The 24,315-nt window shown below is 41.6% G+C and overlaps 3 protein-coding genes across 3 annotated transcripts; 1 reads left to right on the plus strand and 2 right to left on the minus strand.

Moving 5' to 3' along the window:
• Positions 1–4,450: 4,450 nt before the first annotated feature.
• LOC129859402 (GTPase IMAP family member 6) lies at positions 4,451–9,126 on the minus strand. The gene is made up of 3 exons (XM_055929159.1): positions 8,909–9,126; positions 7,499–8,260; positions 4,451–7,075 (listed from the first exon to the last, which is right to left on the minus strand). The coding sequence occupies exons 1-3, from the start codon at positions 8,937–8,939 to the stop codon at positions 7,050–7,052; spliced, it is 819 nt and encodes a 272-aa protein (XP_055785134.1). The 5' UTR covers positions 8,940–9,126; the 3' UTR covers positions 4,451–7,049.
• A 130-nt stretch (positions 9,127–9,256) lies between these two features.
• Positions 9,257–13,454, minus strand: chmp4c (charged multivesicular body protein 4C). The gene is made up of 5 exons (XM_055929162.1): positions 12,708–13,454; positions 12,173–12,350; positions 11,800–11,908; positions 11,485–11,617; positions 9,257–11,367 (listed from the first exon to the last, which is right to left on the minus strand). Exons 1-5 carry the CDS (start codon positions 12,943–12,945, stop codon positions 11,306–11,308), a joined length of 720 nt encoding a protein of 239 aa, XP_055785137.1. The 5' UTR covers positions 12,946–13,454; the 3' UTR covers positions 9,257–11,305.
• Positions 13,455–13,942: 488 nt separating this feature from the next.
• On the plus strand, positions 13,943–24,082 carry zfand1 (zinc finger, AN1-type domain 1). Its single transcript, XM_055929160.1, has 8 exons — positions 13,943–14,051; positions 14,714–14,756; positions 14,943–14,982; positions 15,177–15,304; positions 19,578–19,669; positions 19,932–20,053; positions 23,208–23,363; positions 23,810–24,082. The coding sequence occupies exons 1-8, from the start codon at positions 13,997–13,999 to the stop codon at positions 23,984–23,986; spliced, it is 813 nt and encodes a 270-aa protein (XP_055785135.1). The 5' UTR covers positions 13,943–13,996; the 3' UTR covers positions 23,987–24,082.
• The last annotated feature ends 233 nt before the right edge of the window (positions 24,083–24,315 follow it).

The following is a 24,315-nucleotide window of genomic DNA, read 5'->3' on the forward strand; positions in this document are numbered from 1 at the left end:
ATAATTTTATCTGTGGCCAATGACCTTGAGCCTTCTTGGACGGGCGCTTCAAATGTAAATCTATGCTTAGCACCCAAGAGGGCTTGAACTGCCTAGCTCTCCCTGAGGATTCTGCGATGATGTAGTATCCCCATGAGTGACAGAACACTAAGCCTATCACGGCGCAACTAGAGTGAATTACCGACGCCTACACTCTGTGCTTTCGCTGGCTGCCCCTCCACCACAGAAAGCACTGAGCTAGACTGAAACACCTGCCTTTTGGAGCTGCCTTACTCAAGAAACCATGTTTGTGTGCGACTTTATGAACTCAAAGATTTCTTTTCACATTGTTTGCAAACTGTAACACGAATGAATGTCAAAATAACATGCAAAATAGGCTAATTATAATTTATATATACAGTTGAAGTCGGGACATTTACATACACCTTAGCCAAATACATTTAAACTCAGTTTTTCACAATTCCTGACATTTAATCCTCGTACAAATTCCCTGTCTTAGCTCAGTTAGGATCACCACTTTATTTTAAGAATGTGAAATGTCAGAATAATAGTAGAGAGAATGATTTATTTCAGCTTTTATTTCTTTCATCACATTCCCAGTGGGTTAGAAGTTTACATACACTCAATTAGTATTTGGTAGAATTGCCATTAAATTGTTTAACTTATGTCAAACGTTTCGGGTAGCCTTCCACAAGCTTCCCACAATAAGTTGGGTGAACTTTGGCCACTTCCTCCTGCTCGCTTTGAGGACAATACAGTGCCACTGACACGGCCCGCTACCAAAACCTGCGGACTCTCCTTCACTGCAGCCGAGGTGAGTAACCCTCGCAAGGCTGCAGGCCCAGACGGCATCCCCAGCCGTGTCCTCAGAGCATGCGCAGACCAGCTGGCTGGTGTGTTTACGGACATATTCAATCAATCCTTATCCCAGTCTGCTGTTCCCACATGCTTCAAGAGGGCCACCATTGTTCCTGTTCCCAAGAAAGCTACGGTAACTGAGCTAAACAACTACCGCCCCGTAGCACTCACTTCCGTCATCATGAAGTGCTTTGAGAGACTAGTCAAGGACCATATCACCTCCACCCTACCTGACAGCCTAGACCCACTCCAATTTGCTTACCGCCCCAATAGGTCCACAGACGACGCAATCGCAACCACACTGCACACTGTCCTAACCCATCTGGACAAGAGGAATACCTATGTGAGAATGCTGTTCATCGACTACAGCTCAGTATTTAACATAGTACCATAGTACCCTCCAAGTACCCTCATCAAGCTCGAGACCCTGGGTCTCGACCCCGCCCTGTGCAACTGGGTACTGGACTTCCTGACGGGCCGCCCCCAGGTGGTGAGAGTAGGTAATAACATCTCCACCCCGCTGATCCTCAACACTGGGGCCCCACAAGGGTGCATTCTGAGCCCTCTCCTGTACTCCCTGTTCACCCACGACTGCGTGGCCATGCACGCCTCCAACTCAATCATCAAGTTTGCAGACGACACTACAGTGGTAGGCTTGATTACCAACAACGACGAGACGGCCTACAGAGAGGAGGTGAGGGCCCTCGGAGTGTGGTGTCAGGAAAATAACCTCCCACTCAACGTCAACAAAACAAAGGAGATGATCGTGGACTTCAGGAAACAGCAGAGGGAGCACCCCCCTATCCACATCGACGGGACAGTAGTGGAGAGGATAGAAAGTTTTAAGTTCCTCGGCATACACATCACGGACAAACTGAATTGGACCACCCACACAGACAGCGTGGCGAAGAAGGCGCAGCAGCGCCTCTTCAACCTCAGGAGGCTGAAGAAATTCGGCTTGTCACCAAAAGCACTCACAAACTTTTACAGATGCACAATCGAGAGCATCCTTTCGGCTGTATCACCGCCTGGTACGGCAACTGCTCCGCCCACAACCGTAAGGCTCTCCAGAGGGTAGTGAGGTCTGCACAACGCATCACGGGGGGCAAACTACCTGCCCTCCAGGACACCTACACCACCCGATGTCACAGGAAGGCCATAAAGATCACCAAGGACAACAACCACCCGAGCCACTGCCTGTTCACCCCGCTATCATCCAGAAGGCGAGGTCAGTACAGGTGCATCAAAGCAGGGACCGAGAGACTGAAAAACAGCTTCTCAAGGCCATCAGACTGTTAAACAACCACCACTAACATTGAGTGGCTGCTGCCAACATACTGACTCAACTCCAGCCACTTCAATAATGGAAAAATGTATGTAAAAAATGTATCACTAGCCACTTTAAGCAATGCCACTTAATATAATGTTTACATACCCTACATTACTCATCTCATATGTATATACTGTACTCTATACCATATACTGCATCTTGCCTATGCCGTTGTGTACCATCACTCATTCATATATATAAATATATATATATATATTTTTTTTTATCCCCTTTTCTCCCCATTTTTTTTTCGTGGTATCCAATCGCTATTAATTACTATCTTGTCTCATCGCTACAACTCCCGTACGGGCTCGGGAGAGACGAAGGTCGAAAGCCATGCGTCCTCAGAAGCACAACCCAACCAAGCCGCATTGCTTCTTAACACAGCGCGCCTCCAACTCGGAAGCCAGCCGCACCAATGTGTCGGAGGAAACACCGTGCACCTGGCCCCCTCGGTTAGCACGCACTGCGCCCGGCCCGCCACAGGAGCGTGATGAGACAAGGATATCCCTACCGGCCAAACCCTCCCTAACCCGGACGACGCTAGGGCAATTGTGCGTCGCCCCACGGACCTTCCGGTCGCGGCCGGCTGCGACAGAGCCTGGGCGCGTACCCAGAGACTCTGGAGGCGCAGCTAATTCATATATTTTTATGTACATATTCTTCGTCCCTTTACACTTGTGCTTATAAGGTAGTTGTTGCGAAATTGTTAGGTTAGATTACTCGTTGGTTATTACTGCATTGTCGGAACTAGAAGCACAAGTATTTCGCTACACTCGCATTAACATCTACACTCGCATCAACATGTGTATGTGACAAATAAAATTTGATCTGAGTCAGGTTTGTAGGCCTCCTTGCTCGCACACGCCTTTTCCGTTCTGCCCACAAATGTTCTATAGGATTGAGGTCAGGGTTTTGTGCAAGCATTTTCCCTCTAAATGACACAACGATTTTCTCTGTCACACACTCAGTCACAACACACGTGCCTGGCTGTAAAAGTGCATTGTGAGTGACGTCGCCAGCAGCAGGCTAGCAGCAATTTCAGCAAATTGCAAATCATTGTTGGCTGACTGCAGCTGCAGTATTACGGGTTCGACGAGCCAAACCCAATGAATATAGTTGGTCACGAATGTTTGATCTTGAACAGAACTTACAACATCAATCAACATGTATCAATCAAAATTGTACAGAAAAGAGTGGGTGTCTGTACCTGAACAAATGTCAAATCATATTTTTTTGCCGAGATGGCCAGTCAATTTGAGTAACGTTATTGCGTATTCTACGTAATGACGAAGTTTTACGTCATCACGCAATGACATCACGTCTTTTAGCAACAAATCAACCTGCCTCTAGCAACTTACCCTGAAAATTAGTTGGCAACACTGGTTAGAAAGACGAATGAATGAGACGTATTTTTGCAGTTTGAACATGTTGGACCAGCATACACTCAAAAAAAAATTATGTTCTTTCACTGTACCAGCGAAAACACAACGAAGGCTAGTCACCAGCCTATGCTGGTCTATGCTGAGTAGCAGCTAATGGGGATCCGAATAAAATACCCAAATGGTGTCCATTTTATTAGTAGCTTTATAGTAGCCTAGCTTTTTTAAGTAGCATTTCAGCTTAAAAACACTTCCTCCAAACATTCCATTATTTGTCATGCAGTTAATTACTTTGCCACAGCAATGTCTTCATTGAATCTAGTTTAAATATTGGAATTGATCGGTTCACACGTCAGTGTGTTTGAGAGAAATAGTGCAGAAATCCATATGGTTAGCATAAAAAAAACTTCTCATTTGTCAGCCTGCCTGTTGATTTTGGCAGTATCTCTAATGAATCATTATTGACTTCAATAACATCTCAATCACTGACACACACCCCATTGACTGATACACCAAGGACTCCACTTAAAAAGGGACAATCTATACATGGTAGAAGATCCTTAGTAAAATGTTGAATCAAAACCAGGCTCTGAACTTGGTAGTCCACACATTGACCAGGATATAGCAATCTTTAAACAACACTCAATCAGCCGTCATCAGCAAGTGTCGGTCTCAACTTGTCTTTCTGTGATTCCTCAAATCTCCTTGCCTTCTTAACCATATTGAAGGAGAAGATCCATGGTCCCTTCCCTCTGAGCTTCTCCTCCAATGGATTATGAGCCGGAGCGGAGGGCATACAAGGAATTGAGGAAAGATAAATTGATATTTTGCCTTCAGATAGTAAGGACTTGACAAAAACACTGGAGGTCACAGGTTCGCATAAATTTCAGTAAAATATACACTTTATTTGGATACTTTAGGAAAAATAGAATTGTCTACTACAGCAATAGACAAAATATAGAAATCATAGTTTTTTTTCACACAAACAAAACAGCATCAATCATAAAGGGAAACAAAAGACTACTCTAGTTGCACTGACTAGAGATGACACTTACCTCATCTCCCTCAACCAGCGGTAACTCGAAACAGAACTTTTAAGATATTTCTGTGCTGATACTTTGCTTGACTCAGAACCCTTACAGCCCATGTGCATTCACGTAAGTGTAGCTAACAGAATATTATGTAACATCAATGCGTATCATCAGTATGGAGATGTTTGTAAAATGGTTTGTATATATTATCAACATTGAAAGAAATACATAATATACCCACCACTGGATGTTAGTTAGTGCATGTACCTACCACTAGCTAGTATTGATTGTCAGAATATCAAGAAATTAAGAATAAAAGACCTACAGTATATAATATAAAAATTATAATATGATGACAATAATGATATGATAAGAGACATACTTGTACTCACAGTGTTAAGCCTATTGCAATGCTATCAACATGGGCCATGTTGCAATTCTACATCAGATTAGTAATTCATGTTTAATTTCTAACTAATCTGAATAATTAAGCGACCCTACTTAGAGTGTTATGGAAACATATAGCTGCCAAAATTCTATATAAAAATGAAATGCAATGTGTCATTAATTTATCATTACACAATTACATTTTAAATTACATTTCAGTAGCTATACGCTTGCATAGAAGGTTGGGTTTGATACATGTGGATTTTGTATATTTATGTAACATTTCACACCCATGAACAAAACCAGACATAGATATTTGTATTCTCTACTAGAGTAAAACAGTACCTGCACTTCAAGTGCTTGATAAAACATTGTCCTAAATGCCAATTTAGGTTTGGTCACAATTGGGTAACTTTTCCACACACAATTCCCCGAACAACATTTTCGCAGACAATTATTAAACATTTTAAAACCTAGTAGTGCAATTCTAGAGAATACCTGTCCAGGGCTCTACACTGACATGTTTTACAATGAGCACATGTGCTCCTAAATAGAAAAATGTAGGACTTAAAAAAAAGTTGATGAATAAAAGGTTTTAAGAGTGTTCCATGCTCAATCAATTACAATTTAACCTTAAATATGAGTCACTTAGGCGAGACAAATGTTCAACTGCCTCTTTAAAGGGAGGGCCTTTACCATTGTAACGGTGGGACTCACATGTCTGTCTGTGAGAGATGATATTCTCCGACGTGTCTTTTCGCTAGCAGTTGAGCAAACTCTAACATAAAAAAAAATAAAAAATAGAGAGTGAACAAAACGATGTAAACTGCCAAGAAACACGAGGACAAAGTCCCACTTTAGTAGACTTTCGGGTAAATTCGACCAACTTCTAAGCCAGTGCGCTTCTTAAAAATGTATCGTTCAGCACTTCCCTCAGTGCGCACAGCCCCCCCAGGCTCTGTTGCTGCTCGAGGTGGGATAGCTATATGGATTTTGTAGTTAGCTAAGAGGTAGCTAATCACACAAACAAATACTTTGAAAATGTCTACAGAAAATATTTTCTGGGGCCATAAATCACAAGTCGCACATGTGTTCATACTTGATCAACACACATCTATTTTCTCATTTTCTCACATCTATTTTCATATGAGAGTGAAATGGTTGCTCTGTAGAGCCCTGCTTTCTAGTATGTACTGTAAATACTTGGTTAAGAAGTATCATAGGGACTTCCCTGTCTCAGTCCCAGCCTCAGAGAGACTTGTCTCGTACTGTAGTTTTCCCATTATCCTCCCTTCATGGAGCAAAGGGTAGGCCCTCTATCTACCCTAGCGCTAACCACTAGGCAGGTAGCATATACTAGGCCCTCGCTCTAACCACTAGGCAGGTAGCAGGTAGCCTAGTGGTTAGAGCGTTGGACTTGTAACCGAAAGGTTGCAAGAGCGAATCCCCGAGCTGACAAGGTAAAAATCTGTCGTTCTGCCCCTGAACAAGGCAGTTAACCCACTGTTCCTAGGCTGTCATTGAAAATAAGAATTTCTTCTTAACTGACATGTCTCGTTAAATAAAGGTAAAATAAAAAAAATACTAGTACAGATTGGTCATTTAGGGTTTCTTTCATCGTCCTGTATGAATGTCTGTGATTTTTTTCTTGTTCTTGGTCATATTTCTTTTAAAATTTCATGTGCAAACCAAATCAGTAAAAATCTAAACCCCAAATAGATACATTTCATCAGAGCTGTCATTGGTGGGAGGTAACAGTCTCAAACAGCATAATGTTAGCCTACATCCAGTTACAGATAATATCGCTCACACTGATATAAATATTTTTATTATCTTAAAACTCTAAAATAATCTGGGTCTGTATTCATAAATTGTCTCAGAGTACGAGTGCTAGGATTAGTTCGCCCCTCACTGGTCTCATTCATTATGATCTCAAAGGCAAACTGATTCTAGATCAACACTGAGACAATGTGTGAATACAGGCCTTGAGGTTACGTGTGATGTATGGATGTAGATCCAGCAGCTCTTAAATCGGTACTGTGGTGGCTCACCATCTCTCCTTCAGTCAGTCAGTCCATCCACTGAATCTGAAAATGGACACATAACAGATGTAATATAATTGGAAGGAACCGTCATTGTCATGTCTATGTGAAACTATCTAGGCTAGTTAATGGCAGTATTGATATTACTGGAGAGGAATATTGCCCTGTCCTGGACAATCCTAATGGATTGAGAGACTAGTTATGGTTAGCATAGAAAAAAATGAAGGAAGAAATGTTAAAAAGGGTTGAGGGGAGAGGTAGTGAGACCAATTCCACACTACATGACTACTACATGAGTAATTCAAATACAGTTACCGTAAGTGGAATAATACAACTGTAATGCAAGTTCAAATGTTTTGGAGTGAAGAGCAAAGATTATACATTTCACCCAGTCTGAGGTTTAGCCTATGAGACTGCTGTTTCCTGGTACCAGACTATGTCTGACTTGTCAGTAAAGCTGTCACTCACTGTGGGGCGGGTCCACGTCCAGTTTGGCCAATCCTACAGCAGAGTTCACTTTGGGCCTTGCCCCAAGCTCCCGGTTCTGGTTTTGGTTCTGGTTTTGGTCCAGATGTTTCTTCTCCTCCACCTCCTCTGGGCTATAGATGCCCTCCTCCGCCACCACCTTCTCTATCTTCTCCATGAGCCGCCTCAGTTGGGGGTGCTCCCCAAATATGCAGTTATTGATGACAAAGTACCTCCTCTTGCACTTTTCCAACACCCACTGCAGATCCTTCCCCTCCCGCTTGATGTGTCTCTCAATGGACATGTTCCTCAGTACCTCAGCCCAAGTGAACACCAGAATAGTATGCCTCCACACGTGCTCCCCAAACAGGGCCAGGTGCTCCTCGATGCGGCTCCGGTCCACCTCGGTAAACATGCCCACGGGGATGACAAGCAGGAAGGCGTGGGGGCCAGGGGGACCACACATAGAGGCGCCCCGTACCATCTCCTGCTGGTAGAGGGGAGGTGTTGTCTGGGCTGAGAACCAGCCCGGCGTGTCTATCACTGTCACCTGGCGCCCCTCCACCTCAGTCTGACGCTTGACACAGAACTCGGCTGCCCGTTCTAGGCGGAACTCCTCGCGGCCCAGGATGGTGTTGCCTGTGAGGCTCTTCCCAGGCCACCTCCAGCCCAACAGCACCAGCCGCAGCTCAGATAGCCGGTTGGCTTCCCGGGCTGCTGCCGCCAGCCTCTTCTCCTCCTCCTCCGGGTCAGGCACATCCTCTCCTGAGGGTACACATATCACAAGTCATTAGCAAGGACTTTTTAGCTAATACTGTTTCAGCAGTTTATTTAACACACACCTGAGGAGTATTTCACCTGAGGAGTATTTTTCTCCGCTAATACAGGAGTAATTAAGCATAGTTCACTCATTTTGTGGAATAAATTAATTTATCAGGGGGTGCAGCAGCATCTTCGGCACCCCTACTTCTCGCGGCTATGGATTCTTTAGTTAGTTAGCGGTGCATATTACTTTTTATCAAATTCAGATCCCTTATTGAAAATTAAATAAGGCCAGTTTAGAACCAAGTCATATAGCATGCCCTACGCATGTGCATTGAGGTCTATGAGGATAGCGGACAGACAGCTAGCAATCACTTTGACTTTCATTCGTTAGTCCGTGCCAACAAAAAGTCTAGCCAGTTGATCATCTCATGTGTGGTTATTTATGGAAGAAACCGGAGTCTTGCTGTGTCATCTGCCAAATTAGTAAACTATAAAGTGAAACGCGTCACATTCGGGTCAGAGTTAAACTGGCTAACCTAGCTACCTAGCTGTTAGCATTCCGTAAACTATCGATAACCGGCTTTTAATAGGTTTGTTCGATTAGTTGTATCGATTGACTTGAGACAACGTTTATATTTTGAGACCCACCTGTTGATTGAACTTGTTTCTCTGATTCCATGCCGGTGCTTCGTTATTCTAAAATTGTATTCCGCAATTAATCCGCTGGAGAAGGATTTCCTGCTTGGTTGACATACGGCGCGGGACTATACATTTTAGCAGGACGTGTGTGCGTGAAACTTGTGTTATGGTGCCCCCTTTGAACCTCCTGCGGACAGTGCAGCCTTCTTCGATTATAGTTTATTGTACAGTGGAGGTTTGTGGCTTGTGCGGACCCTGATAGGTATTTGACCAACTATTGCATTACCAAATGACTCCCATTGGACAGTGGTCACATTACTGGAGCAAGTTGCAGTAAAAAATAAAACTTCCTGAAAATGACAAAACAAATGGGGTAATTTTATTTTGTTAAAATCTTCAACATCCTTCATATTTACAAAAATTTTATTTCTGTGAAACTCCAACTCTAAAAGTAACATTCATTGTATAGTGCTTCACTCATATTCTTTATTATAATTCACTAACACTTATCTGTTTTTCAAACCCAGCACCTTTTACAAAGTAAAGTAGCCTACTGATAAGGGACATACAGTACAGTGTCTATTGAAAGTCTACGCATTTTGCTGTCTTCAAATTAAATACATTTGATAAAATTAGATGTTCCCAACCTACTCCACAATTATAGAAATTAAACAAATATGTGTTGATTGTGGATATCTTCATACCAGTGTTAAACATTGGGTAGAATCTTATGTATAATGATTCACAGCTCTAATTTATCTTAGGGCAACATTTATCCATTGTTTTTGTCAAAATTACTCAAGCTCAGTAAATTTGGTTGGGAGTCATTGATGGAGCAATATTCAATATTCTTGACTGATTTTCAACCAGATTTAACTCAGGTCTAAGACCAGACCATTCAGGCACGCTTAATACCTATAGGAAAGCCATTACAGTCAGTCTTTGGCATCTACATTTATGACATTTTCCCACTGAAAAAATAAAACTATACCAGGGTTAGGTATTCAAAAGCATACCTTTCATATTCCTTTTGATCTTGCCAAACTTCCCAGGCTGCCGGTAACAAGCATTCCCATAACATGATGTGTCTACCAGAATACTGAAGCAATTAAGACATTTCACTTTTGAAAATGTGGGGTTGGTTGTGTAGATCCTTAGGGAAAAAAAAATATCCAGTTGATTCACTTTTTAGATTTAAAGGGATAGTTCACCCAAATGGCACATTGGTTTCCTTACCCTGTAAGGCTAAGCAGTCTATGGACCAGGTATGACAGCAATATTTATTTCCTTGGCACTGTTAAATGCAAACATTTTAGCATTTGTGGCACAAAACCCATTCAAGTCATAGTACCGATATTAGCATTTTTTACACACCATGACCAAATCATACAAAAGTATCTACAACTGATTAAGATTCAAAAAGTCACTTATTCACTGAACAATAATATAAAATGCAACATGTAAAGTGTTGGTACCATGTTTTATGAGCTGAAATAAAAAGATCCCAGAAATGTTTGACGCACAAAAAACATTTACATTTTGCACGCAAATTTGTTCACATCCCTGTTAGTGAGCATTTTTCCTTTACAAAGATAATCCATGCACCTGACAGGTGTGGCACATTAAGAAGCTGATTAAACAGCATGATCATTACACTGGTACACCTTGTGCTGGGGACAGTAAAAGGCCACTAAAATGTGCAGTTGTCACAACACAATGCCACAGACATCAAGTTAAGGGAGCGTGCAATTGGCATGCTGACGGCAGGAATGCCCACCAGAGCTGTTGCCAGAGAATTGAATGTTCATTTCTCTACCCTAAGCCACCTCCAACAATTTTAGAGAATTTGGCAGTAGGTCCACCTGGCCTCAACCGCAGACCACAAGTTTACCACACTAGCCCAGAACCTCCACATCTGGCTTCTTCACTTGCGGGATTGTCTGAATTTTTTGTTCAGTATAGATGATATGAAAATATTGAATATCAGTACCATGACTTAAATAGGAATCGTGCAACAAATGCTAAAATGTTATTGGTTTCCTTACTCAGTAAGCGGTCTATGGACAAAGTATGACAGCAATCCATGCTTTGGTTTAGTTTCCTGGCACTGTTTTAAAATAGGTGAACTATCCCTTTAATTTTAAGGAAGCTAAATGTGAAGAGAAGTGTGTAGACTTTCACTAGCGACTGTATCCTTCATTGACAGAAAATAGTGTAATATAGCAGTAATAAAAATCACCTAGTCAGAGCTCACATTCCAATACTTCACTTCCATATTTGTACAACACGCATAAAAACAATCCAACAGAATAGAGATCATTGGCTCTTCCCTAAGAAACTTATTAGAACAAAAAGATAAAAACATTCAATTTAACCTTCGTACATTTAGAGTCTGGTGTATGTTAGTTACACAGCCCAAGCTGCCAGCATCTGCATGTCTTCATCATCCTCTACCCTCTTCTTGGACGCTGTAAAGCAGGAGGTCAAAACTGTTACCTGGCGTCGGTTTAACACAGACTGTATTATAAAAACTAGCATACACTTCAACTAGTTTATTATTCTGCAGGCCCTTGTCCTATACTTACGAGTGCGCTGGCTGGGTCGAGTTGAGGGCAGCTTGGAGGTGGGCAGTTTGGAGGCGGGCACACTGGGCACTCTGCCCATGTTCGTCATGCTCTCCTCCAGTTCCAATTCTGCCAGCTCTGCTAACAGCTCATCCTGCGGGATAATCCGAATGAGATGCATGCAGTATTGTACATGTTTGGCAACCAGGAAGTCACAAAACCTAAGTAGCCTATAAAGCAGCTAAATAAATGCATCCTCCACTGGTCACAGTGAATAGGCTAAGAGGATGAAATAAGATGTATTTTTTGAGAAATGGTGAGCAGTAAATAGGTTACCTCATCAAATGCATCTCCGAAAGGTCGGGAGATAGCATCACAGATCTCCTGGGCCACTTCCTGCGACTCAGTGATGTCCTGCATCAGAGAGTCAATTTTATCCAGATCCCTGGGAGGAAAACAGAAGATTTAGGAACAATATAATAGTAGTAGGTCCATCAGTAGGCCTAGTTAAATATGATCCTCCTTTTTATGATATAACGTTAAACTCAGGTTGAAATAGAATTAGGAGCATATAATTGTCAATAAAGTAAATCTTGAGAAAGGACAGTGTTTGATAGCTACCAAGGACCAAAGTTGTGCACTATAGGGAATAGGGTGCCGTTTGCGGCGCATACCCGGTGTTGAATGGTTATTATCCTTGTTCACTCACATGTTCTGGTGAACCCCCTTGATGGCCTTGGCAGCGTAGCCCATGGTCTTCAGGACCTCAGTGTTGGTGTTGGCATTCTCCAATGCCTCCCTTTGGAACTCGATGGTGGAGAGGGTCCCGTCAATCTGGGTGAGCTGCTGCTCAAAACGCTTCTTCCTCTTCAGTGCCTGGAGGGCCGCTGGTGGTACAGGGGTACAAAAATATGGTTCCGATGATTATTAAATAGCATATAGAAGTACCATTTGCATCTTTAGTAGTTAAGAAAAAAGCAATGGCAGAAGGGGTACAGCAGGACACAAATTAGTATGACCTAGATAGGAGTCATTAAAGAAAGTAACTGATAGCCTAATGACAGAAGATTGGGCTGCAAGCAGCACTGACACAAAACTAGTGTCTGTTTATAGGAGTTCCCTGTATTGACAAAATACTATACCAGAAAAGGCGGTATCCTATTGATAAAGATTATTTCGGTTCAGGTGATTCAACATGGACCAACCAAATCATGCAGACGTGACAATATCACACAAATACATACCACGTTTATTCTTGAGGCCATTCTTCTTTGCTATCATAATTTCTTGTTCAATTTTATTTTCTAAGAAGTCCTGTTTTTTCGCCAGCATCGCCTCTGTTTCTCGAAGTTTGTGAATGGCCTCCTGCGGGGTAGGTCCTGTCCGAGACCGATGACCATGTTTCGACTTCGAAGAGCTTGGATAGTGGCTAGAAGAGCTCGAACTTGAGCTTCCCTTGAACAATTTAGAAATTTTGCTCATTTTGGCCTTTTTTTGGTATTCAGTTAAAGTTACTTTTATAATGTCGCTCGTTAGATCAACTTCTCTGGAGAAAGTCGCGCCAGGTGCAGGTTGCAATTCAAGTACGACGGCTTCAATTCAAAAACAGCTAGCCAGTCCCACACACCTGAGTGACGATTCCTGAAATGTGACACCTGTGGCGAGGCCGTGAAAAATAACAATAGGCTTTTATAATGAATGACACAATGGCCTGGGCCCTAAGTATTATGAAAAAACGTAAATTTTACAAAGATAAATAACTAGGCCCCTATGAGAAAAGATTGCATATAAAGGATAGGCTTTAGGAAATGTATCTAATTATTTCATGTCAAGATAATCAACGCAATAATAATTTAAAAAACAAAACATTTACAGTGGAATAATTCACCTACAATGCATTGTAGGCCTTTTCACAATGTATCACTCATAAATGTATCATTACTCGTTCGTACAACGTCTCAATTTATCATGGACAGAGAGTGGTTTATATTTAGTCACGTGAGTCCGTTGCAGGGTCAGAGCAAAGACTTTTAAAAGTAACATAAGATAGACCACAGCCTGTTGTTTCCAATGGGAGCATAGTCATAGTGGACAGAACAAGCAAGGCGTTGGACGGAACCAAACACGAACTAGTGAGAGCCGATTGACGCGTTCTAGCATATATTTGCACATTTCCGTTAGAGAACGCCTACTCTGTGAAGTGCGCGTGTGCAATAACTCAATTCGCCCTTGCACTCCAAAACAAACAAACAACTTTGACAAAGGGTGAATTCTACAAAACTTTGGCCACTCTGTTCGTAACAGATTTATAGTTTTGAAAACAGAAAACTGCATTGAGATGAAATGTTTAATCGATGAGAAAATTAGCAGAATGTCGGCAAAAATCCACCTCGCTCCATCTTCTCCCACTGCCAGCCACCACCGTATTTGGTAGTGAGTGGTATGCTTCACATTTTTACATCCGGTGAAATGTCTGTCTCATTGTTACATCTGTGGTCAAAGTTGAAAAGTTGAGTTTGACGCATGAAGAATCATGGCTGAACTAGACATTGGGAAACATTGTAACATAAAGTTCTGCCATCAGACAGGTTTTCATTAAAAAAAACATTTTTACTAGAATTATGTGATCGAAAGAATGAACTATGTTGCTTAACGTTAAATGTTGTGTTTTTGTATTTGTAGCTACCGTTTGTTTTGCCAACTTGCTAACTGGTTAGCTAGCTACATGGCTATGCTAATCACTGTAAGGCTGGCTAACTTGCAAGCTGTTGACAACATTTAGCTGCTAGCTAGTTAATAATACTTAGTCAATTTGTAAGTGTAGCCAATTTAATTTAGCTCTTATTTCTCTCTAGAAGTAGCTAGAAAGACAAAAGCTTTGTTAGCCAGTAGTCTCTTTTGAATCCTTAATGAGTCAGCAAGGGCAGCTAAAACTAGCAGTGGCTAGATAGGCAGTTAGCAATAGCTAGCCAGTTAGCAGTGGCTTGCCAATCCTATCACCAGCGAAGGAAGAGATGACATCCCACTCCCTATTTTCTTCTGGTTCTTATAACGTTACAGCGAAATAAGTAGACCAGAAATAGTTGCTAATACATTGGTGCATACTAAAAAAAAAAATTTGTATTAAAGTGTCTGGGTGGAACATCTTCAATTATCCACCATCTTTTTGCAATCACTGCTGCTAGCCTTTGATTTTGGCATTATGTTGAAGTTGTCAATGCGTTTTATGAGTTGTCAATTTCTCCTCCAGATTTTCTGCCATTCATTTGTGATGCCTGCAGAGGTGTTTTCTGGTAAGATTAGATTTTTGTTGTTGTTTAACCTTTTATTTATCCAGGTGATAAATATGATGGCCTGACTTGTGTATATGCGTTTAACTAAATTCAGTCACTATGGCTCTTGGGTTTGAATGTGATATAAAAACAAAAAAAATGTTTTTATGATTGACTACTAGACAAGTCTTTTTACTTTCCTTCCAGCCTTGAACACAGAAGTCGAGATTTGCACGCTTGTCCTGTGGTAAGAATGTTTTTGCGTCCCAAATGGCATCCTAATTCCTACTTTTGACCAGAACCCACTATTTTTACCCAAAAGTAATGCCCTATATAGGGAATAGGGTGCCAAATGGGACGCATATTCAGCGTTGAGATTTAATGGCAAACTAGTTTTCTCATGATTTTGAATTCAGTCATGATTGAAAATGTTTTTCTCAGGTGGACGTTAAAAAAGAAGTCCAGATATCTGGTGGCTGTACAAGATACCCATGCACATTTGAAGACTGCAAAGGGAAAGAACTGTTGCCAGTCATTTGTCTACACTGTCAGAAACATTTCTGTTTGGCGTAAGTGTCATGTTTTTTCTCTTTGTCTGCCCTGGTCTCCAACAAGAACAGGGACCATATTTAAAAAGTTTCTCAGAAGGAGTGCTGATCTACGATCAGTTTGCCTTTTCAAAATGGATGGACAGGGGTGATCCTAAATCAGAACTCCTATTCTGAGACACTTTGTGAATACGGGCCCAGATCTACTGAAACTAGTGTTAGGTGATGTGTTGTTTGAGGAGTAGAGCATGGGTTCTCAAACTTTTTGGGTCCGGGACATCTTTTGTGACATCAAATTTATCAGGGACCACCTTGAATGAGAGTACAACTCTGTGTATGTTATTTCTATGACTTTGCCAGTGCATTGCTGGACAAACCATGTCTCAGGCCCTGGGAAAGACCATTTTAAAGGCCCACCTCTTGGCATTGGAGTGAAAATGTTGCAGTTTCCAAGCAAATTTCCTGCAATTGGTAAAAACCTGAGGGGTGGGCCTAGAGAAATGTAACCACTCTCAAATTCATAGAATGAGCTATAGATACAAGGACTGACCGTCCATGATATCTACATTATAGTTTTAACAATGTTTTGAGTCTATACAGTATTCTTTTTAAAATATTTAGTGGAACAAGCTTATATTTTGGGTTCTGATGGGGTACAACAGTTGAACTAAGCTCATGGCTCATTTATAAGCTATATTCTTTACAAATCAATGGGTATATTATGATATTCCATACAAAAAAATGGATGTAGCTAAACTAAAGGCATCCGCATGCTTCCCATTTATTTGTATTATTTTTTATTTAACCATTATTTAACTAGGCAAGTCAGTTAAGAACAAATTCTTATTTACAATGACGGCCTACCAAAAGGCAAAAGGCCTCCTGTGGGGATGGGGGCTGGGATTATATATTTTTAAATTATAAATATAGGACAAAACACGCATCACGACACTACATAAAGAGAGACCTAAGACAACATAGCAAGGCAGCAACACATGACAATACAGCATGGTAGCAACATGACAACAACATGGTAGTAAGACAACATGGTAGCAGCACAAAACATGGTAGAAACATTATTGGGCACAGACAACAGCACGAAGGTAGAGACAGCAATACATCCCATCCAAAATAGTTTGGAACAGTTTGTGCACACACTACATTATCAAAGTATGTGGACACCTGCTCATAGAACATCTCATTCCAAAATCATGCGCATTAATATGGAGTTGTTCCCCCTTTGATGCTATAACAGCCTCCACTCTTCTGGGAAGGCTTTCCACTAGATGTTGGAAATTTGCTGTGGGGACTTGCTTCCATTCAGCCGCAAGAGCATTAGTGAGGTCAGGCACTGATGTTGCAGGCAATCTCAACGCTGTGTGTTACAGGGAAGACATCCTCCTCCCTCATGTGGTACTCTTCCTGCATGCTCATCCTGACATGACCCTCCAGCATGACAATGCCACCAGCCATACTGCTCGTTCTGTGCGTGATTTCCTGCAAGACAGGAATGTCAGTGTTCTGCCATGGCCAGCGAAGAGCCCGGATCGCAATCCCATTGAGCACGTCTGGGACCTGTTGGATCGGAAAGTGAGGCCTAGGGCCATTCTAATTAAATTAAATTTAAAAAACTTTAATTTTAATAATTGTATACATAGGTTACTATTTCATCCCTCAACAAAAATATAGGTCTTGCCCCGACACATCTATGGTTGCGAGCCAAGCCGGCAGGCCGTTCATTCTAGCGGTTAGGTTGCCAGAGACACAACCCAGTCATTAAGTATTTTTATTCTATATCTATTTACACTGTTGCTTACCCAGATTCGTCTGTCGGACTGCCAGATGGTGAAGCGTGATTCATTACTCTAGAGAACACGTTTCCACTGCTCCAGAGTCCAATGGTGGCGAACTTTACACCTCCAGCCGACGCTTGGCATTGCGCATGGTGATCTTAGGGTTGTGTGCAGCTGCTCGGCCGATGAAACCCATTTCATGAAACTCCTGATTAACAGTTATTGTGCTGACGTTGCTTCCAGAGGCAGTTTGAAACTCGGTAGTGAGTGTTGCAACCGAGAACAGACATTTTTACGCACTTCAGCACTCGGCTGTCCTGTGTGAGCTTGTGTGGCCTACCACATCGCGGCTGAGCCGTTGTTGCTCCTAGACTTTTCCACTTCACAATAACAGTACTTTCAGGTGACCGAGGCAGCTCTAGCAGGGCAGAAATGTGACAAACTGACTTGTTAGAAAGGTGGCATCCTATGATGGTGCCACGTTCAAAGTCACTGAGCTCTTCGTTAAGGCCATTCTACTGCCAATATCTGTCTATAGAGATTGCATGGCTGTGTGCTCGATTTTATACACCTGTCAGCAACAGGTGGGGCTGAAATAGGGGCGGTCTAGTGGTTAGAGCGTTGGGCCAGTAACCAAAAGGTTGCTAGATTGAGCTGACAAGGTAAAAATCTGTCATACTGCCCCTGAACTAGGCCTTCATTGTAAATAAGAATTTGTTCTTAACTGACTTGCCTAGTTAAATACAGATTAAATTTTTACAAAATAGCCAAATCCACTCATTTGATGGGGTGTCCACATACTTTTGTATAAACAGTGTATAGTATGATGATATTTTGTGACCTTCGCCTGTTCATGCGCACAATTTTTTTTATTGAGGCAAGCTGAAGTCTACGCCCCTTTGTAGGTGATTGGTCAACAATAGGGATTCTTCAATGAAGTGCTGTCATTCAACGAGACATGCAAATTTTTCACTTGAGAAATACTGCACCAAACATTTTAGATAGATGTAAAATTACGCGACTAAAATCTCCTTGGCCAGAATGTCTGTTAATGACAGATTTCTTGAGTGATCATACAGTGCGTTTAGAAAGTATTCATACCCCTTTACTTATTCCACATTTTATTGTTACAGCCTGAATTCCAAATTGATTAAATTGCTTATTTTTTCTCACCCATCTACACACAATACCCCATAATGACAATGTGAAAACATGTTTTTAGATATTTTTGTAAATTTATTGAATATGGAATATAGAAATATCCATATACATAAGTATTCACACCCCTGAGTCAATACATTGAATCCCCTTTCGCAGTGATTACAGCTGAAAGTCTTTCTGGTAAGTCTTTAAGAGCTTTACTCACCTGGATTTGACAAAATTGCTCATTATTCTTAAAACAATTCTTCAAGCTCTGTGAAGTTGGTTGTTCATGTCTCGATTGCCATTTTCAAGTCTTACCATAGATTTTCAAGCTGATTTAAGCCAAACCTGTAACTAGGCCAGTCGGGAACATTCGTCTTGGTATGTAACTCCATTGTATATTTGGCCTTGTGTTTTAGGTTATTGTCCTGCTGAAAGGTACATTTGTTCTCCCAATGTCTGTTGGAAAGCAGACTGAACCAGGTTTTTCCTCTAGGATTTTGCCTATGCTTAGCTCTATTCAGTTTGTTTTTATCCTTAAAAAACGTCCTAGTCCTTGACGATGACAAGCATACCCATAACATGATGCAGCCACCGCCATGCTTAGAAATATGAAGAGTGGTACACAATGATGTGTTAGGACATAAAGTTAATTTCTTTGCCACATTTTTTGCAGTTTTACTTTAGTTTTACTTTATTGCAAACAGGATGCATGTTTTGGAATATTTTTATTCTGTACTGCTGTCCCTTTTTTCACTGTCATTTAGGCTAGTATTGTGGAGTGAAAACTGAGGATGGATCCACAACCTTGTATTCTCCCATCACAGCCATTAAACTCTGTAACTGTTTTAGTCATCATTGGCGTCATGGTTAAAATCCCTGAGCGGTTTCTTTCCTCATTCTATTTTGGGGAAGTGTATACTGGCTACAGGGTCTCAAGATGGACTTACCCGAACGGAAGCATGCTGACGCACATTTTAAATTACAGTGCATTTATGTATTTGATTTTTAAAATTTTCTGGGAATACAAGAAGTATTATAAATTGACAAATGGATAATTGGTGGAGCACTGTGGATACCAATATCCCTGTGAGCCTCCCAGGCCCATGTTTCCCAGGATTAATAACATACATTTTAGATTAATAATATTACATTGTTTTTTTATTACACCCTCAACTTATTCCATGGATCCCTTGGCCAAAATTAGGTTAATATGTTGTTCGAAATATTCCTTTAAAAAAATGTCATGTAAGAAAATATATTTCTTTGAGATCTAGCTGTGGACCGCCCGCAGTGGCAAGACAGATGATGGGTGTGTTAAAAGCTCCTCTCATACCCCCATTTTCTTTATTCTCCAGCCACCGTCACCAAGATGACCACAAGTGTGATAAACTGGAAACACCCAAGCCTCGCATGGCTGCCACGCAAGCGCTCGTGCAGAAGATTGTAGGTTAGTCACAGTCGCAACTTTTCATCACAAACCCCAAAAATTTATTTTACTGGGTTCATTGGAGTTATATCCTAAATGGTACCCTATTACCTATTTCCACAGGGCTGTGGTCAAAAGTAGTGAACTATATAGGGAATATATAGTGTATGTATGTATGACAATCATGGCCATACAGGATATGCTTATCCCTGCTATTCTTTAGCCTGTCCACATGAGGGCAGTGTTCACCAAAATGTTGGGTTCTACCCTCTTGACTGAACAGAGTCCAAGAAGGCTTTGCCTCCGAGGAAAGGTCGCAAGGGAGTAAAGAATGCTGCAACAGCAGCCAAGGTGGCTTTGATGAAACTAAAGCTTCATGCTGCAGGAGACAAGGGACTGCCACAGGTACTACCAGTCTGGAATTAGGAGCGATGGAGAGCGAGATGCAGAGTGAATGCGTCCAACCTATTCCCTGGTGGGCTACTTTCAACCAGGGCCCACAGGGCTCTGTTCAAGAGTAGTGCACTATTTAGGGAATAGGGTGTAATTTGAGATTCAGCCACTGAGAGAGTGTGTGTGTCTGACGTGTAAACTTGAACTGTGATGGTATTATTAAAGTGGGGCTGCGAGATGTATATATATAATGCAACATACTATGTTGGGTCAAGAAGTAATAACCTAATTTATTCTGCTTTGATTTGCACGGGGGGGGGGGGGGTATATACTACCAGTCAAGTTTTAGAAAATCTACTCATTCAAGGGTTTTTCTTTATTTTTACTGTTTTCTACATTGTAGAATAATAGTGAAGACATCAACTATGAAATGACACTTATGGAATCATGTATTTACCAAAAAAGTGTTAAACAAATCAAAATATATTTTATATTTGAGATTCTTCAAATAGCCACCCTTTGCCTTGATGACAGCTTTGCACACTCTTGACATTCCATCAACCTGCTTCATGAGGTAGTCACCTGGAATGAATTTCAATTAACAGGTGTGCCTTAAGTAAATTTGTGGAATTTCTTTCCTTAATGCGTTTGAGCCAATCAGTTGTGTTGTGTCAAGATGAGGGGATATACAGAAGATAGCCCTATTTGGTATAAGACCAAGTCCATATTATGGCAAGAACAGCTCATATAAGCAAAGAGAAATGATAGTCCATTACTTTAAGACATGAATGTCAGTCAATACGGAACATTTCAAGAACCTTACGTTTCTTCAAGTTCAGTCGCAAAAACCATCAATCGCTATGATGAAACAGGCTCTCATGAGAACCGCCACAGGAATGGAAGACCCAGAGTTACCTCTGCTGCAGAGGATACGTTCATTAGTTACCAGCCTCAGAAAATGCAGCGCAAGTAAATGCTTCAGAGTTCAAGTAACAGACACATCTCATCAACTGTTCAGAGGAGACTGTGAATCAGGCCTTCATGGTCGATTGCTACAAAGAAACCACTACTAAAGGACACCAATAATAAGAAGAGACTTGCTTGGGCCAATAAACACAAGCAATGAACATTAGACCGGTGGAAATGTGTCCTTTGGTCTGGAGTCCAGATTTGAGATTTTTGGTTCCAACCGCTGTGTCTTTGTGAGATGCGGTGTGGGTGAACGGATGATCTCCGCATGTGTATTTCCCTCCGTAAAGCACGGATGAGGTGTTGGTGTGGGGGTGCTTTGCTGGTGACACTGTCTGTGATTTATTTAGAATTTGAGGCACACTTAACCAGCCTTAACACTTAACCAGCATGGCTACCACAGCATTCTGCAGCGATACGCCACTCCATCTGGTTTGCGCTTAGTGGGACTTTCATTTGTTTTTCAACAGGACAATGACCCAACACACCTCCAAGCTGTGTAAGGGCTATTTTACCAAGAAGGAGAATGATGCGGTGCTGCATCAGATGACCTGGCCTCCACAATACTCCGACCTCAATCAAATTGTGATGGTTTGGGATGAGTCGGATCGCAGAGTGAAGGGAAAGCAGTCAACAAGTGCTCAGCATATGTGGGAATCCTTCAAGATTGTTGGAAAAGCATTCCCGGTGAAGCTGGTTTGGAGAATGCCAAGCTGTCTTCAAGGCAAAGGGTGGCTATTTGAAGAATCTCATATAAAACACTTTGGTTACTACATAGTTCCATATGTTATTTCAGAGTTTTGATGTCTTTACTATTATTCTACAATGTAGAAAATAGTAAAAAATAAAGCAAAACCCTTGAATGAGTAGATGTTCTAGAACTTTTGACCGGTAGTGTATATACTGTATATTTGTTTGCAATTGTTTATACCAATCTAAAACGATGCATAATTCTCTGCGATGCTTTAGGCTAGAGACAAGCGGTAGAATGCCAGAGGATCGGCTATGAAAAGCCAACTGACATTTAGTCCTGAGGTGCTGACCTGTTGCACCCTCGACAACTACTATGATTATTATTATTTGACCATGCTGGTCATTTATGAACATTTGAACATCTTGGCCATGTTCTGTTATTATCTCCAACCGGCACAGCCAGAAGAGGACTGGCCACTCCTCATAGTCTGGTTGCTCTCTCTTCCTAGGTTTCGGCCTTTCTAGGGAGTTTTTCCTAGCCAACGCGCTTCTACACCTGCATTGCTTGCTGTTTGTGGTTTTAGGCTGGGTTTCTGTACAGCACTTTGAGATATCAGCTGATGGGCTATATAAATACATTTGATTTGATTTGAGGAAGAGTTATCTCTGATGGGAATATCTTTGGTTTGTCTCTATGATATTCAGAAGCTGAGTTAAGGCCTTCTAAAATTGAGGAGTCAAAGAAATTACACCCTCTAAATTACCCCCTCTAATTTCTTTGACTCCTCAACTTTCGAAGGTCGTACCTCTGCTGAATATCATAGAGACAAACCAAAGATATTCCCAGCAGTCGACTCTTCCGCTGGCATTTTACCGCTTGTATCTAGCCTAAAGCGTTGCAGATTTATGCATTGTTTTTAAACAATCGCATATAATAAACAAATATTCCCCCCTAAAGTCAAGGAAGGTTTACACCCGAGGAAGAGTCACCTCTGATGGGAATATCTTTGGTTTGTCTCTGATATTCAGAAGCTGAGCTATGACCTTTTTAAAGTTGAGGAGCCAAAGAAACTTGCTTGGAAGTCATCTTATACAATGTGACTCTGTCGCTATCAATTGATCTATTCACTTTCTGTAAAAGAGAAATATGTGTATAATTAAATTGAAAACATTGGCCTATTAAACATATTTAGTAGCAGGGAAATCGGGTATAGAATGCATTTTCCTTATCTATTATTATTATTTTTATTAAATAGCCTATCCAAAAGATGCCATGAGTCTTGTTAAACTATACTAACTCATTAAACATTCAAGCTGGTTTAATATAGGCTATGTCAATAAACAATAATAAGAGAGTGATACTAAACATGGGGTGCACGGTGAAAAGGTTGGGAACCCTGCTGTAAACAGCATCTACTTGTCATTCTATAAAGAATCAATGTCCTTTATGTGCTTTTGCATTTTATTTGATGTACAAGTCCACATCTCTAACTTTGCTTTCCAGACAGAGAGGACCTATTTCAATGTCTTCCTTCCCAAAGAGGGCGAAGCCTCCAGCCTGCCTATGTTTTTCTGTTCCAAGTGGAGTGTGGGGAAAGTAGTGGACTGCGCCGCCTCACTGGCCAGCCTCAAGAACAGCAACAACGTACTGACGGCTAAGGTAACAGAAAACAGCCTCGAGCAGCAGGTTCCAATCAACCTATTGTACCGCTGTCATCGAACGCATTTTAGAAACCTCTCTTTTTGAAACATCTTAGAACAAAGTATTAACAGAAAGGTAACCGAAAACTATCACGAGCTGTCTCCAAGCAGAAAAACCTATTCTACCATTGTCATTGTGCAAATATTAGAGACGAAACATACCAACACGAACATTGGCAGTGCGCAATGGCTATCCTTCCTATCGCCACTGACCACAGAACATCGGCCGCCATTTTCTGTTTGTTTCCATTCTATTCTACATGTTGAATCGCCACCATTTGTCGACACCCAGCAGGTGATCGAGTGCGCATGGCAAACTTTCCTGTTGGTCTGTCTTGTCTCTAAGACACCTCTCACTAAAGACCTACTTTGTCCTCCCCCTGTGGCGTTGTTGTTGGCGTGTAGAAGCTGCGGCTGTGCCACCCCCAGACGGGCGAAGCTCTCAAGATGGACGACACCCTTCTCTCCATGCTGGCTCACCCAGACTCGCCCCTCCACAACGGGGGCAACGTGATCCTTGAGTACCTGGAGAACGACTGCTCAGGCCTGGAGGACACCTCTGCCTACATCCCACAGTCCTGACTCGCACACGACACTGATGGTCTAAATCAGTTTGAGTCGTTGGAATACTATGAACGTGTTTTCTTATTTAGGGTAGTAAAGTTTTGATTTACAGCAGTTTGACATGTGCTTCATTTGCTTAGAAAAGACAATGTACGAATGTGTATTTTGTGAAGTACAGGGGTGGTGGTGTAGTCATGATCTGGAAAAGGGCTTCCAATGTCAGTTCTCTAGTACCTATGTGATTGTAAAACACATAGGTACTGTAAAACATTATTGTGATCCTCTGGGCCACTTAGGCAATTTGGAATTCACTATTGACAGTAATGAACGCTAGCCACATGCATTTC

This window comes from Salvelinus fontinalis, chromosome 7 (assembly GCF_029448725.1).
Source record: "Salvelinus fontinalis isolate EN_2023a chromosome 7, ASM2944872v1, whole genome shotgun sequence".
Classification (NCBI taxonomy): Eukaryota; Metazoa; Chordata; class Actinopteri; order Salmoniformes; family Salmonidae; genus Salvelinus; species Salvelinus fontinalis.

Coding starts and splice junctions, on each gene's coding strand:
- LOC129859402 (XM_055929159.1), bottom strand. CDS start 8,939: ATGGAATCAGAGAAACAAGTTCAATCAACAG. Junction 8,261..8,908: donor GAAACAAGTTCAATCAACAG/GTGGGTCTCAAA, acceptor GTGTACCCTCAG/GAGAGGATGTGCCTGACCCG. Junction 7,076..7,498: donor GGACGTGGACCCGCCCCACA/GTGAGTGACAGC, acceptor GTCCATTTTCAG/ATTCAGTGGATGGACTGACT.
- chmp4c (XM_055929162.1), bottom strand. CDS start 12,945: ATGAGCAAAATTTCTAAATTGTTCAAGGGAAGCTCAAGTTCGAGCTCT. Junction 12,351..12,707: donor TGGCCTCAAGAATAAACGTG/GTATGTATTTGT, acceptor CTGTACCACCAG/CGGCCCTCCAGGCACTGAAG. Junction 11,618..11,799: donor TCGGAGATGCATTTGATGAG/GTAACCTATTTA, acceptor ATTATCCCGCAG/GATGAGCTGTTAGCAGAGCT.
- zfand1 (XM_055929160.1), top strand. CDS start 13,997: ATGGCTGAACTAGACATTGGGAAACATTGTAACATAAAGTTCTGCCAT. Junction 14,983..15,176: donor ATTTGCACGCTTGTCCTGTG/GTAAGAATGTTT, acceptor TGTTTTTCTCAG/GTGGACGTTAAAAAAGAAGT. Junction 15,305..19,577: donor CAGAAACATTTCTGTTTGGC/GTAAGTGTCATG, acceptor TTTATTCTCCAG/CCACCGTCACCAAGATGACC.